Source organism: Diabrotica virgifera, chromosome 7 (genome assembly GCF_917563875.1).
Source record: "Diabrotica virgifera virgifera chromosome 7, PGI_DIABVI_V3a".
NCBI lineage: Eukaryota > Metazoa > Arthropoda > Insecta > Coleoptera > Chrysomelidae > Diabrotica > Diabrotica virgifera.
In genome coordinates this window covers 245,611,839-245,627,859 of record NC_065449.1, presented here as the reverse complement: position 1 = coordinate 245,627,859, position 16,021 = coordinate 245,611,839, and the positions used below count along the sequence as shown (strand labels likewise).

Genomic DNA, 16,021 nt, shown 5'->3' with positions numbered 1-16,021 from the left:
ACCCACCAAATTTAATTTTCATAACTTAAAAGGTCTTAGAGCAATAAAAAAATTGGCAGTTTGAAATAAAAATTTCAACACTCCGTATCTTGGAAACGAAGCATTTGCGGACATACGTTTATAGAGCAAACTGTCATTATTTTTTCATGTAGAATTATCCCCTAAAGTTTTTCATACTTATTTACTAACACCCTGTATATAATAAAAAATATTTCAAAAAACTGAAATCGGTAGGGCATCTAATAATTTTATAATAAAACATTGTAATATTTATTTTTACTTCAATTTATTACTAGTAGATGGTGCTGCTCGTACTGGGAACCACAATCTCACGCAGAGTTGCCACTCTTACTACTTCAAAAGGGGTTTTGCTTATTTTAACACGAGTATTGAGATACGGAAAACACCAAGTGGTACAAATATGGAAATATGTACCCATAACGAATAAAGGGTTAAACAATGATCCAGTAGAATTTTTTAATCTAACACTTTTATGAAAAATCATATGTATTCACCTACAATTTGATTTGGAAAAGATTCAAATTTGAAACCTAATACAAATTGCTTAACCCGTTCAACTCCGTTTAATATTTCCAACCTCAGCTCCTGTGCCGGCAAAAATAATGTCATATATAGTGTTATATAATTTTTATGGGAAAAATTTAGAAAATTAATTTATGTCAAAGACCACGAGATCATAGATTTTCATCGCCCTGTATATGGCCAAAAATTGTAAATAGTATTAGTTAGTCATAAGCAGTGTTTCGTGGAAAGTGAAAATCGTTCAGCATTAGTGTTTCTATGAACGGACAATCGGATTAGAAAGTACATGTATTCGCTTTGAAGTGAACAATAGGACGTTTATAAATGCTTCTTAGAAGGAAAGACGGTAAACACAATTGTTGAGTTTTACAATATCGGGTTTTTATAGCATGTAGAAACACAAAAGCAATTTTGGTATCACCTGGAATTTGACAAAACGAAAAAGCTTTATACAAAAATAATTTGTTCTTAAGAAATCAAAGTAGGGCTGTAATGTGTAGAGAGGATTTTTTGTGATTGGCGAGAGAGACGGATGGATAGAGAATAGAGTGTTTGAGTCTGAGTTTGAGGAAAAAAAAAGTTTCACTTTGTAATGAAGATCTGGAGAGAGCAGTCCAATTTTTGAAAAGTAAGAAATCTGTGTAAAGTGGTGAAGTTGGCGGCCGTGTAAGCAGAATCGTGTTTAAACAAAATCGTTGATCGAGTTGAGAAGTTAAATCTCCTTGTGTCCGAAGAGATTCCTGTTTCTGTTTGAAACGAGTAGCCGGTTGGTATCAATTTGCATAAGATATCGAGCAGAGATTTCGAGCGAGTGCTTTTGTTTGTGAAGCAGTTTGGACGAGAAGGATCGTCGCAGCATCCGAGGAGCACGTGTGGGAGAAACGAGGACTACCTAATCCAAGAGAAGAAGTAAAGAAGAGAAAAAAAAAAGGTTAGTCAGATTATTTGTGAAAAGGAGAGAGTTGTTTATATCACATACCATATTTGTTTAATTTTTAAGGTGAAAAAGGTGAAAAGTAAATTTTGTTTTTTTTTATATAATAGTAAGAATTATTATTAACGGATTATTTAAACGAAAATTTTGTTAAAAAAGGAGATAGCAGAATTAAAAATTAATTAATTAATCGAAATAAGAATATGCTGATCAATCTCATAACAGAGAGAAAATACAGAGCATAACAATAGTCATATTTGGACGCGTGTACGCGTCACTGGACTGAAAGTGTATTAAAATTTTATTTGACCTTTGATTTACGAGCTCGGCTAATTTTAGATAGTCATTGTATGCTGTCATTAATTTGTCTTTTTGGTGCCAAAATAGTACCATTCTAAGCACCAGTCAATCCTTCAAGAAAACATCAGATATAAAAACATTGTATTTATTGACTTGAAAGTGACAAATATTGACCTACTTAACATTACAAAAGTGCAAAATACACCACACCTGAAATAACTAGGAACAAAACAGCTAATATTACATATAAATATTTCTTAATAAAACTATCTTCCACTTCGTCATCATATCGTCGTCTTTCTTTACTCTTCTTTTTGCCTTCGAACATCTTTTGGTACTTTTCTAACTCTTTCTTATTTTTCGCCTCCTCTTCGATTCTTTTTTGTTCTTCGGCCGCTTGTCTTAGTTTTCTGTTTTCCTCTTTTTTCGCCTCGCACACTTCATCGCATGGTACGACCGCCTCGTTTTTGCGAACAGTCTCACAAGAGAACTCTTTCTTTATTCTTTTGCATTTGCAGGACACTTTTACTTTCTTTTTACATTGGTCGGCGTTCGGACATGGGCCTGGGTGGCAGTTGGATTTGCATCTGTGGCCGCATTCGTACTAAAAAAATTAAAATATTATTATGACAAGTTATACAATGTATTCTAACGAAAGAGAATTCTTGGCCGACCCCCGTATAAAGGTACACAAGAGAATGACGTAATCGAATCTTCGCGGCGTCGGCGAGAGTTCTGGAACGTACCTCACGTAGGCGTGCCGACATACAATGGATCGAGTGGTATAGAGATGGGAGATATATCGAGATGGGCGCGGATATTTCTGGAATGTTCCATAATAACTGTATCGCATATATAAATACGGACAGATTTGTAAATAGAGTTAGTTTAAGCTAGATATTTGTAAAGAAAACTTGTATAAATAAATAATAAAGTCGTAAATAAATACGAAATCGCTCGTTTTATTACAGTATTATTGTTACAAAGAAGATATTGAAATTGATAGACGCCCTGAGTGTCTCATCACCATCACAAATGCGATTTTCCGAAACATAACTGAAAATCTCGGGCTGTATCTAGCATCTCTTGGTGTGAGCATGTAGTGAGTCAGCTTCAAAAGAATCAACAGGTAAAATATAACAACGCAAGCACCTATTGAAGCTTATTTCAGTTCTTATCAGTGTATTGAATAAACAACACACTGACATTCTAAGGAGTCGACTTTTTTGAGCCTAGTAAGCATTAAAATAGGCAACCAATAAAACACTTCTTATTAAGACATTTAGATAAAAGATACAAGCAGGGATGGTGGATGAAATAATAAGAAACCTGGAAACAATGGACAAAAACAAGACAAATTGGAAAACACCAAAGTAAAGCTAAAGAAAAGTCCAGAAATGATAAATATGTTGATACATGAACAATGGGAAATCAAATTTGGATGCACACGAACTAAAAACCCATAGGTATAATAAAAGTCGAATTGATGAACAAAAACATCATCCATGGAATAAATCGTTATTGTGGCAGTGATCATAACTTATTAAGGTATTAGTACACTTTAGAAGATCAAAAATAAGCATTTTTCAAGATTTTTGAAGTTATACTTCTTTACGATCGAGAGTGAAATTTTATAATGCCGGGCGCATGCGCACACAGTATGTATTTCGTTGCTAATCTTTCAAGATATGCTATTTCAAGCGCTGTCAGCGCAAATAAGTCATTAAAAGGATATATTAGTGTTCTTAGTAAATGTATTATTTATTATAATTTTTGTGTCTTTGGATTTGTCTTCCTCGGGAATAAGATATTTTCTAATAATAGTAAGTATATTTAAAGTATTTTTGTATACTTCACTTGGTCTATTAAATTTGTCAGTATGTATTAGAAATCTTGTAACCTGTCAAAGCAAAAGGAATTCAGTGGTAGAGCGTGTGACCGGAGATCAAGAGATCCCGGGTTCAAATCCCGGACGATTCATTTTTTTTTTATTTTTGGTATCGTTTTAATAATTTTTTTTAAATATGGTAGGTAAAGAAAGTCAGTTTAATATTTAAATAAAATACAAATAACCTGTTAAGTATATTAATTTCGTTGAAATCATAATAATAAAAGTATAACTTCTTACGTGCGTACAAAGTACACACACATTCTTTTTTTTTTTCTCAGAACCTTTATTCAAAATGAACATAAAACTTTTTACATATTAATATCTAACTCTAAGAGAATACAAAAAATGTATTTCTTTTCATCTATGCACGTACACTAATATTGTAGAGGGCGCTAAAGTCGAGGCCTCGAAAAAAGTAAAAGGAAGGTTTCTTACGTGACAATTTACCACCACTAGTGAAAAATTCCGCAAAAAAAAAGATTTTACGGAAATCTGAAAAAATTTTGTGAAAAAATTGCCTGTTTTTCTTCAGTTTTTCATGGTTCAAAAATATTTATTTTTTATTTTTTGGTCAAATTATGGTAAATTGTCACGTAAGAAACCTTCCTTTTTCAAATGCTGTACGATTTTATTGTTTCAGATATCCCAATCCTGAGATTAACTGTCCGCCATCATTTTTCGAGGCTTCGACTGTTTCGCCCTCTACAATGTTAGTGTACACGCAAAAATGAAAAAAGATATATTTTTTGTACTGTCTAAGAGTTAGATATTAATATGTAAGAAGTTTTATGTTCATTTTTAATAAAGGTTCTGAGAAAAAATTCTTGAAAGAAATGATTATTTTTGGTCTTCTAAAGTGTAGTAAGTAGTACCTTAAAGACCAAGACAACATTTGGAGTAGTGAAATCACAAAAATTAACAGAAAAATATGAAATGGAGAAATTGCTAAGAAAGGAGTGATACAAGAGAAAGCTTGGAGCAACGAAAATAGTTTTCTGGAGATATTAGACAGGGAAATCGAGAGGTACTAACAGTAGAATAAGAGAAATCATGAAAGTTAATCATAAAATAATATTTATTTATTTAATATGCTCCACAGGCCTTGTAGGCCTAAGGCTTTACAACTTAACAATTACAATTTTACATGATACAAATGACAATATATACTAATGTCTTATATAATATTATATAATTTGATTTAATTTAAATCATTAACATAAATCAATGACATTAAATCAAATCATAAAATAATAAAAGATATTAATATATAACCATAACTAGAAGTGGTGGAGTTTAAAAATTTAAGCATTACACTATCTAGTTGCGGAAAGGTCGAAAAAGAAGTGAAAGATAAAGTGAATAGAGCTAACAGAGCCGCAGGATGCCTGAATGACACAATACGGAGAAATAAAGATATCTGAAAAGAAATGAAAGACAAAATTTACAAAACAGTCATCAGGCCAATAATGACACATGCGACAGAAACTCGACCTGACACAGAAAAGACAAAAAGATTGCAACGTGGAATGAAGTAAACACTTCTGTTGTATGTAGGCATATGAATTTATTAAAAAAATCCTTAAAATTTATCAACAAGGGAGTGAAAGTACAAAACGTTTTCGGTCAATCTGCCCATCATCAGTGTAAACGTCCAGTGTACAAGTAATTGAAACTAGCCACTTCAATAGGTACCTTTAAAAACCTCTAAATTACATCATTGTTACATTCTATATTAAAAAGTGGTCGACATGAAGTCGATGTCTTAAGATTTTACAGATCACATGTGAATGTATTTCATCCTTGCTCGAAAATTGCACAAAGTAAGTACTTGTGTTCAAGTGAGAGGTTACCAACCAACTCTCACTTGAACACAAGTACTTACCTTGTGCAATTTTCGAGCAAGGATGAAGTACATCCACGTGATCTTTAAAATCTTAAGACATCGACTTAATGTCCAAAACTTTTTAATATATAATGTAACAATAATGTAATTTAGAGGTTTTTACACCTATTCAAGTGGCTAGTTACAATTACTTGTACTCTGGACGTTTACACTGATGATGGTCAGTTTGACCGAAAACGTTTGGTACTTCCACTCCCTTGTGGATAAATTTTAAGGATTTTTTTAATAAATCCATATGCCTACATACAACAGAAGTGTTTACTTCATTCCACGTTGTTATATTGAAGGTATACAGCCAACTACAGGATTTACCCCCTTTTTAAAGTTTTACAAAAAGATTGCTCGAAACAGCCGATATGAAAACCCTTCGAAAAATCGATGGGTAACATTAATAACTGGCCACATAATGGGAATGACCACATAAGCCGAATAACAACAAATAGAGTAGTAAGGACGGCGAGAGACGGTTCACCAATAGGAAGACGATCAGTGGGAAGACAACTTACTGGAGGCACATTGAAAAAACAGATAGCCGGGGCATGTCTATACAAAAAGAAGAAGAAGAGCAACTAGAACTAAGATGGTATGGACATGTCCAAGGAATGCCCGAAGATCGACTTCTACAACAAGTCCTAACATGGCAACCTCATGGTAGAAGGAAAAGAGGAAGATCTCGACTTTGCTAGAAAGAAGGCATACATTGGGAAATGGGAGACAGGGAAATATGGGAAAACCTATGGACGGACCGACAAAAATGGCGATTGGATAGAGCCTTAGATGTACGTCATATATTGATTTATTTTATAGAAAATATTTTAATCTTTACTTACATTTTTAGGACATTGGTTACCGCACGTCTGTAACTCCTCTTTTTTCTCTTCGTTCAACCAATCAGCGCAAGTGACGTAGGGCTGATTAAGGCCACAGTAGCATTTGATTCTAATCATTGTTTTGCAAGGTGGACAGTCTCCTGGATGACACGGTTTCGGGCATGCATGTGTACAACCCTCAGGGCGTTGTTTGCTGCAACTATTTTCGCATTTCTCGCAATTTGCTCCTGCCTAAAACGTAAAATAAATATTGTATTTAAACAGATCTCTATTGACTGGTATTAAATATAAAAAAAATTAAAACCGAAGTAAAAAAAAATCTGGTGTAATTGGTATAAGTACTTAAATTTAAAAAATCCAAATGGATTACACGAACGAGTTCAAAACGAACGTTTTCGGACTTATCAGTTCATCTTCAGTGACCTTTGAAGTTGCGATAATAATTTGTGACGATAATATAATTTTATCGTCTAGAGTACGCCAATGAATTAAGTAAAACGTGTTTTTGTACCGTCTCGGACGATATAAAAGTCGGAACGAAAAGCCTAGTTGATTATTATTCTTGGGGCGTTGATCGAAGAATAATAAACAACAACGAGGTATAAGAGGTGAGTTATCCCGACGATTTTCCGCCGTCGTTTTGGTGTGTTGAACGAATCCGACGGATTTCCTTTTACCTATCCTTATGCCGAGCGGTGATCGTATTTACCAACATGTCTTTTCCGCTGGCCAGCTGAGCGAGCTTTCCTCTCCTTTATGTCCGTTTCATATTAATAAATGTAATTATTCATAATCCACGCGATCGTCGGTTGTATTCATTCATGTACCAGATATCGTCACATCAACCCGAACCTACGTAGGTTTAAAATATATTTTATTAACGAAATTAACGAGTAGTAATTAAGACTAATTATCTTATCATTTGTAATGTTTTGATTCTAAATAAATGTCTTAAAATGGAGCAACAAATGCAACGACCACGTTACACATCACAAAACCAAACAGTGGTTGTGTTTAAATTGAAGACTGCAAACTTAAAAGTATTAAATTGAACGACATTTACGACATACCGACGATATTAAATTTGGTTTACTTCATTTGTCACAAAGTTGTGCGAAATAATTGTATCATTATCGATATTCTAAGCCTTTGGTATTTCCAATATGCTCCATTGACTATTGTCCGCTTCACGCTTTCAGATATCTCTGCGCCTCTATCGTTTGAGCTGTCAGTGTTACTCCTAGATACTAATTCCCTGTACTTTTTGGAATGTACATTGGTTAATCTTATATTATCTCTATGACAATAATTTTTCCTTGATATTAACATATACTTTGTATTTTAATCATTTCTTTTTAGTTCTCTAATTTTCGCTTCTATTATCAGAGTCATCAACATATAGTCGAAGCAATAAAGCACTGAACCTCCGAAAAAAAAAACGACTGCTTAAGTTACGAATATGGGGAAAGTGACATAATCCTTTAAAGGTGGGGAAGCGCGGAAAGACGCATGAAGATCCAGTGGCGTACACTCACTTTTATTTCAACGTTAATTATATTATATTTTTAAATATTACTTGTTAAAATTGGTCACAATATATTTTTATTTACAGGATTTTACTGGCGTTTCGATCTCCATATCCAAAAACCGTTTTCAAAGATATAAATAATAGTTATATTTATATTATTTGTTTATTATATATTTATATAATCTTACGTTATTTATTTTCTATTTTTTTTTTCTAACTTTGAAAGCAATCTCTGGACTAGAGATCGAAACGTCAGTAAATTAAACATGTAAATAAATTAATATATTGTGGCTTATTTCCAACAGTCTTCATAAAAATGAAGAATACCACAAGCTAAAAGTTATAGAAAAGTAAATATACTGCATATCGAAACATATGTCAGTAAATTAAATATATGAATATATATTTTGTGGTTTATTTTCTACATTCCCCTAAAAATACAGAAAGCAAAAAGCTATAAAAAACAAGTAAATTTGCAGAAAGCTTGTTGATGCTACCCGGCTAGTCGCGGGTCGCAGAAGTTACGCTAAAACGTATATTGACGTGACCTGTACTTAAATAGTTGAACAATTAATCAAAAAAATATTTAAGACAATTTCCACACCACCCAAGAGGTATGTCTTATGGCGCGTTACTTTTTTTAAATGGGTGTTTGCCAAGAGCCATATTTTCCCATTAAATAAAATGAACAAAAAACTTAATTTAAAAACTTCAAAACAATATAAAACAAATCAAAATAAAATTATATAAAAACAAAATAAATATAATTTCTTATATAACAAAACATTATGCTATTCTAATTATTTTAACACAAACCCTAAACACTATAAACTTACTAAACTATTAGAAAATATTAATTGCTATCTAAATCTGAAGATGCAGTGCTGCTATCGCTGTCATCTTCACCTGGTGTCATTATAATTGGTTCTATTAAAACTTCCATATGAATGTCAAGTTCCCACATACGATGTTCTTCTTTAACTATGTGACCTATACATTTAGCCCATTTTTCAGGAGTTACATGGAGGATGGCTTGTGTCAGAAGTTCCTTAACTTCGTTTAATTTGTACGTTTTGTTATTGCGTGCTACTTCTCCTTTCACTTGCGCCCAGATAAGTTCAATGGGATTAAGTTCGCAATGATAAGGTGGTAGACGTAGAAATTTGACACCATAATCTTTTGCAGTTTCATCCACAGCGTATTTCAGATATTCCATTTTCCTTAATGGTGCAATGTCAAGTAGCTGAATTTTGAGCATTGATTCTTCGTATGCAATTCCTTTTTCTGTAAGCCATTCTTGGATTCTCCCTTTCCGCCATGCCGTCGTCGGTAATTGTTCTAGTCTGCGGCTATGATATGGCGCATTGTCCATAACAACCACAGACCCAGGTTCTAATTTTGGTAAGATTCTCTTAAACCATTGCTCAAATACTTCGGAAGTCATTTCTTCATGATAATCTCCTCCTGTTTTTCTGGACTCAAATAGAAGCAAACCATCATCTAGAAATCCTGTATCACTTCCTATATGGGTAATAATTAAACGCCGTCCCTTTCCTGATGGAGCTTTCAATCCTGTAGACCAGCCTTCTATAAATGCTTCGCGTTTACTTTTGATATTTAAATCTTGCCAAACTTTTTTAACTGTATGACCTTCGTTAATCCAGGTTTCATCCATATAGTACACTTTCCGTCCGGTGTTGCGTATTTTGCGTATTTTGTCTAAATATTTTCTTCTCCACACAATAATTTCATTTTTTTCCAATAGCATGCTTTTTCTGTTGCGTTTCACATATCGAAAGTTCATTTTGCGCATAGTCCTGATTAATATTCTACGAGATATCTTTGGCAAACGGTCATCATTTTCGAGCTCTTGAGAAATTTTTTTCAATGTTGGAATTTCACTCCGAAAATAAATTGAATGAATTTTTTGACGTATAATATTTTTTGTCGCATCATCTAAAACTATGTTTTTTCGACCTCTAGTTTTAACTTTTTCTTGCTTATTTTCCGATGTATTTTTAAGCACACGATAAACAGAGCTAACGGATACTTTTGTTAAACTGCTACAAATGTCGACCGCTTGGCTAACATCTAATGCCATTTTTCTGCCGACAATTCCTTCATAAACGTTTCGTATCAATACCTTCTCTTCTAACGTTAACATTTTCCGTCTCTTTTGCGGCTTTTCATTTTTGGAATCAAAATCAGAATTTGGCTGTCTTCTCTTAGAACAACTTGGTTGTTCGTCCATTGTATTTTAATAATCACAGAATATAACTAAAAATTCACTATAAAACGATAAACTCCAATAACACTCAGTTTAATCACCACAAACTTCGACTGCACAAAATGTAATCACAAAATGCAACACAACTAATACAAGCATTACCGCCAGAAGCAGAATATGACTAAAAATTCACTATAAAACGATAAACTCCAATAACACTCAGTTTAATCACCACAAAATTCAACTTCGCAAAATATAATCACAAAATGTAACACATGAACTACCACCAGAAGCAGAATATGACTAAAAATTCACTTTAAAATAAGTACATAAACTTATACCACACAAATTAAATCTAATCACAAAATACAACGATCCAATTCCCGCTAGAAACGCCAGTGTAAATGAACGCATATAATATGAAACGTATTGCAAGTTTGTTGCCGAGAACAAACTGGTTTTTTGTGGATTTCTTGTTTTATATCTTGTGGCCGGCTGTGAGGGAACCCTGCAATATTTTGTAAGTTGCCAAATCATGTTTTTTGGTATTTTTATGACAGTAATAATCGTTGCGTGAGCTGCGTCTAGAATTCAGGTTCTGTATGGTATGACCATAAATGCTTCTTGTGAACAACAATCGGCTACACTGTATGACAGCCGGTGGGTAAGTTTTCTATAGAGAAGCACAAATAAATGTAGTAATTATAGATTCTCTGATTTCTTATGAGGAAACGCAAATTGAACAGGTAGTTTTCGTGGGCCGCTGTGTAAATTTAAATTTGAGGATATTCCGCATTTAAACGATGAATCACTCTCCCGATATTCGTAACTTAAGATTAGACGGATCTTAATAATTCTTTTTGCACTCGATTCGTGAATGCGCTAGGAAACTTTGTGACCCCGAGCTATGATATAATATTAAAAAACTGCATACAAAAAATGCATTCTTAAAGTGCATCTCAAACAGACAATAAAAAAATTCAAAACTCGTCAATTATCGGCGAAAATGAGTTAGAAATGAGAATATGATGTCTAAAGTGATCTCCGGAGTACCCGGTGCCCAGGGTACCTACCGTTTACCTCGTCTTGTGAAGTTTTCGGCAAATTCATTAAAAAATTAGTCAAAAATCATTACTTCGGGGTTTTTGGGGGTCGTTAACGACGAATATGACATCAGAAGTGATCTACGGAGTACCTGGTACTCAGGGTACCCACTTCTGGAGTTTTCAGCAAATTCATTAAAAAATTAGACAAAAATCATTATTCGGGGGTTTTTCGATCGCTGACGACGAATATGACGTTGGAAGTGATCTACGGAGTACCTGATACCCAGGGTACCTACTGTTTACCTCGTTTTCTGGAGTTTTCGCCAAATTCATTAAAAAATTAGTCAAAATTCATTACTCGGGGGGTTTTTGGGGTCTCTGACGACGAATATGTCATCTCCGGAGTACCTGGTGACCAGGGTACCTACTGTTTATCTCGTGACTATTGATTTTTGACTCATTTTTAAATGAATTTGCCGAAAACTCCAGAAGACGAGGTAAACAGTAGGTACCCTGGGCACCAGGTACTCCGTAGATTACTTCTGATGTCATATTCGTCGTTAGCGACCCCAAAAACCCCCAAGTAATTATTTTTGACTAATTTTTTAATAAATTTTTTGCCGAAAACTCCACAAGACGAGGTAAACATTAGGTACCCTGGGCACCAGGTACTCCGGAGACCACTTACGACGTCATATTCGTTTTCAGCGACCCCAAGAACCCCCGAGTAACAAAATTGAAGTCGTTTCCGCCGATAATTGACGAGTTCTGAATTTTGTTTATTGTCTGTTTGAGATGCACTTTAAGAATGCATTTTTTGTATGCAGTTTCTCAATATTATATTATGGCCCGGGGTCTCAAAGTTTCCTGGCGCATTCACGGATCGAGCGCAAAAAGAATTATGTATTAAGATCCGTTTTTTTTTTCGGAGGTAAGGCCGATTTTAGTGCTTTATTGCTTCGCCTAACATTCTAAGCTTTTTTATCTTTTGAGGTTATTACCATTGAGGTCAACATATCCTATAATTTGTGTAGAGCTTTGTTTGATCATCTTGTTCATTCCAGTTTTTAATCGCTTCATCCAGTACAATATTAACAAGTTTAGTAGACAGGCTATCACTTCGTCGGACTCCTACGTCTATATTAAAAGTGGCTGTATTTCTCTCGTCTGTTATATCTTCTGCTACAGAGTTGTCCATTGCCATTTTAACTAATATAATCAGTTTTGCTGGTATATTCATGTTTTGCACTTCGAGTGCGAGTTGGTGTCTATTTTCAGAGTCAAAGGCTTGCTGGAAGTCTATCAATAAATAGATGTAAATGTATGTCATGTTCGTAACACTTCAATCGGTTGTGTAAGTAAGTAACATTAAAGTTAGAATAAATGAAGAAACTTTACTTAATAATACAAGTTGACCTTACCTTAATATTATCTGGAGCATCTTTTACTGTATGACACAACCAAGTGCATCGATGATTACCACAATCTAACAATCTACCGCATTGTCGGTGACAACTGGAAGGCTTTGACATATAACACGGCCAATCTGAAGTCTCGTGCTCACCTGTAATGTAACACTTAATTAGTTGATATATTTATCGCTAAATATTACAATAAAACAAGATAATGAAGAGCCAGCTGAGTCAGTAATGTTAGAAAACTATAGCTAGACAATAATGGATCAATTATTAATGTAAATAGTCTACCGAAGTTCAAGCGTTGTTGCCAGATAGTCCATCAACTAATACACGTCCCTCACTCTGCCGTGTGTCGGCTCGGGCTCGGTGCGGATATGTGTGTCCCGGCCTTAAGACTGTTCAACAATGGAATTTTGACCTGCAATGTTCAGACCATGGTTCAGCGTGGTAAGATGCACAATATTATTCAGGAAATGAAGAGGTTGAATATTCATATACTGCGTACCAGTGAAGCTCAGGTGGCACGACTCAGGTTGTTTCTCAACAGATGAAGCCACAATATATTATTTCGGTGGCGAAAACAACCAACATAGGCACGACGTGGCAGTTAATAAAATATCTAATAGAGCAGTGGAAGGCTTTTCTCCTCCTCAGAAAGGGTAATAGTATTAAAGTTAGTGACATCTCACGCCAAACTGAACTTGATAGAAATGTATGGTCCTACCAAAGATCCTCCAATTTTGTCAAGAGCAGAATTTGATTATTTCAAACACATTTTTAAGCTACCAAACAGATGACAATTTACATGGCGACAGCCCATATATCGGAGAAAGTAGTTAGGAACCAGACTACATTATGATAAATGAGAGATACCGTAGTGATGTTACAGCCGTGAAAGCATATCCCGAAGCAGAGCAACAGACGCAAAATCAGATCACTACCCACCTATCGCAAGGATTACACCCACACTTCAAAAAACATTAAAAGACATCAAATAATTCCTAGAACAGACAGAAGCAAGCTTAAAGAACCCGACGTAAAAGAATGCCTCCAACATGAACTGTTGTAAACTTACCATAGACACCAATGATATTGACAAGCACTGGGAGCAACTAAAACGTTGTAAACTGGAACCATGTAAACAAATATTAAAGATCAAAAATGAATAACCATTTTCAATTTCGTTGCAACACGAAACTACAGCCGCATTATATTCTAGTTCAATCAGGGAGTGCAATAAGCACCTCTACCGGTTTCGAAACTTTAGTCTCTCATCAGGAGGCACATATGCAGCTCTCTCTGACCCAACCAGGACAAACCCCGGCGTGCAGTTACGGATTGCAACAAACGAAATGACAGGGATGCCCTAGCGGCAACTGCTAGCAAAAGACTAAGTTTTCAATCTAATAGCATATAAAATAATATCAAAAATATTACCCTACATCTCACCACATTGAAAACAATGGGAACATTCTCTGGTTACACCTCCGAGGCTTCTAAAATTTGCAAGCCATAACGGATGCTGAGACTAAAGAAGATGAGGGAATTTTAAATATTAAAGACTCCAGCAAGGAAAAAAGAGGAATGAATGAATGATGAGATACTCAATATGACAACGGAGACAATGTAAGACAAAGAGGAGATTAACCATGAGATCAAGAAGAAGATAAAGCAGGCAAAACAAAAATACTTTGAAGAAGAATGCATACTTTGAAGAAAGTTTTAAAAAATGGCAGTTCTAAGAAATCAAATCTCACTAGTGTACTTCTGTATTGACAGAGGATTACTATATAACACAGATACATGAGAAAGTACAACGCTCGAACAATTTGTCGATGTACGGACTTCGACAAGGACGAGCAAGAGCGACGCAGCAGAGAAAATTTTTTAGCGCAAGGCTTCGACTCAAAAGATACTCGATGGTAGGCATTAAAGCATATTTGAGAGATACAAAGATAGATGTCAGTATACACAAAACATTTTCAGGTCTCAATATGAAAAAATCTATGAGCCCAAACGACTCTCATTTTTCTACGATACATATACTAAAATACACCGTATCTGTCAACTTGTAGTATATTTTAAATCTTTAGGACATACCTAAACAAGTCACAGGCATTTTAACAACACAGTCCGGACACGGCAATTCTCTTCTTACAACTTGAGGCTTGACTTGTTCCCAAGGCATCGACGCTTTTTGCCCTTCGATTTTGACAAGAACGGCGGAGTGACAGGTGACAGGACACGAATGTGAACATTTATTATGAATTTTGTTGCAGATTTGTCGGCACGGAGGACAATCGCCGAAGTGGCATCTGTGGGAATCTCTTTTTTCGTGATGGCAGTCAGGTGGAGTCCTAAAAAAACACGATTAATAAATGCTTTGTTGCTCTTAAACAACAAAAATTTTCACAGACTAATGCCATCTGGATTATATAGAGCAACCTAATATACCTCGTTTTTAAACTAGGAGGAGTAATTCAAATTTACCGCGCCGTAATGCTTGTTTGCAATTGGTTCAATCGCAGGCAAGTTTACTCCATTAAATTATGAAATTTTGACACTATTGGCATTTAAAATTCATAGGTTCATTAAGTTATATCGGCGATTTTTTGTGTTTTCTGCGTTATTCCTACAATTTTTAGATTGTTAGTCTGATTTTATATAAAATAGAGTTGTTTTTACAACTCTTTAGAGGCGTATTAGTATAATATAATATTTATGGATTACCGTCGAAGTCTGACATGATTAACCAAAAGACAAGATGAACCTGGTGATTTTTCTAGTGACATTATTTGGTGTGAATCTGTCTTTTGTGTTTACTCCTCCTATACGCTGTTTTTAAACTAGGTGGCTCAGCTTGCAATTAACCTGTACTTAAACTGATGATGATTTTGTTAAAAATCGAAAACATTCTGTGATGTAGCCCTTAAAGGGATTTTAATAAAAAAAATTATACCTTTTACAAAAGATTTTTTATCATTTTTTTATCAATTTTAAATGCCATTAGCGTCAAAATTAATAACTTGTCTGCGGTTGGACCAATGGCACCTATGTACGTCGTTTCTCCCGCTTGGCGGCGCTCGTGTAGTTGGAGGTCAACGTTTTGACTATTCGTGAAGATTGTATATGGTGTTTTTGATTACGATTTAATAAATAATAAATTATGGCCGAAATGTATGGATCTTGGAGACTGTTTGTGCGTTGAAAAACGAATTGAGAAGGAATGCGAGAGTTACTGGAAAAAGGAAGCCCTTATCGAATGATAAACTATATTAATCATCGTCTCAATGTTTTATTTCTATAGCTCAGAAGAGGGTATTTATTTAGTATTGACTCGCTCCCCACACGAGTCTGACAACTGTGAATAATATGATATGTGCGATCTGCCTTACTTTTTT

At 34.7% G+C, this 16,021-nt stretch overlaps 1 protein-coding gene across 1 annotated transcript in view; it reads right to left on the bottom strand.

The window, feature by feature from the left end:
- Positions 1–1,906: 1,906 nt before the first annotated feature.
- LOC114329575 (NF-X1-type zinc finger protein NFXL1) overlaps positions 1,907–16,021 on the bottom strand; it is a 35,428-nt gene continuing 21,313 nt past the window's right edge. Inside the window, exons 8-11 of the mRNA XM_050655687.1 lie at positions 14,721–14,977; positions 12,624–12,766; positions 6,402–6,632; positions 1,907–2,381 (exon numbers count right to left, since the gene is read on the bottom strand). Coding sequence (XP_050511644.1) covers positions 1,962–2,381; positions 6,402–6,632; positions 12,624–12,766; positions 14,721–14,977 — 1,051 coding nt within the window. The 3' untranslated portion in view covers positions 1,907–1,961. The remainder of the gene's footprint in view (positions 2,382–6,401; positions 6,633–12,623; positions 12,767–14,720; positions 14,978–16,021) is intronic.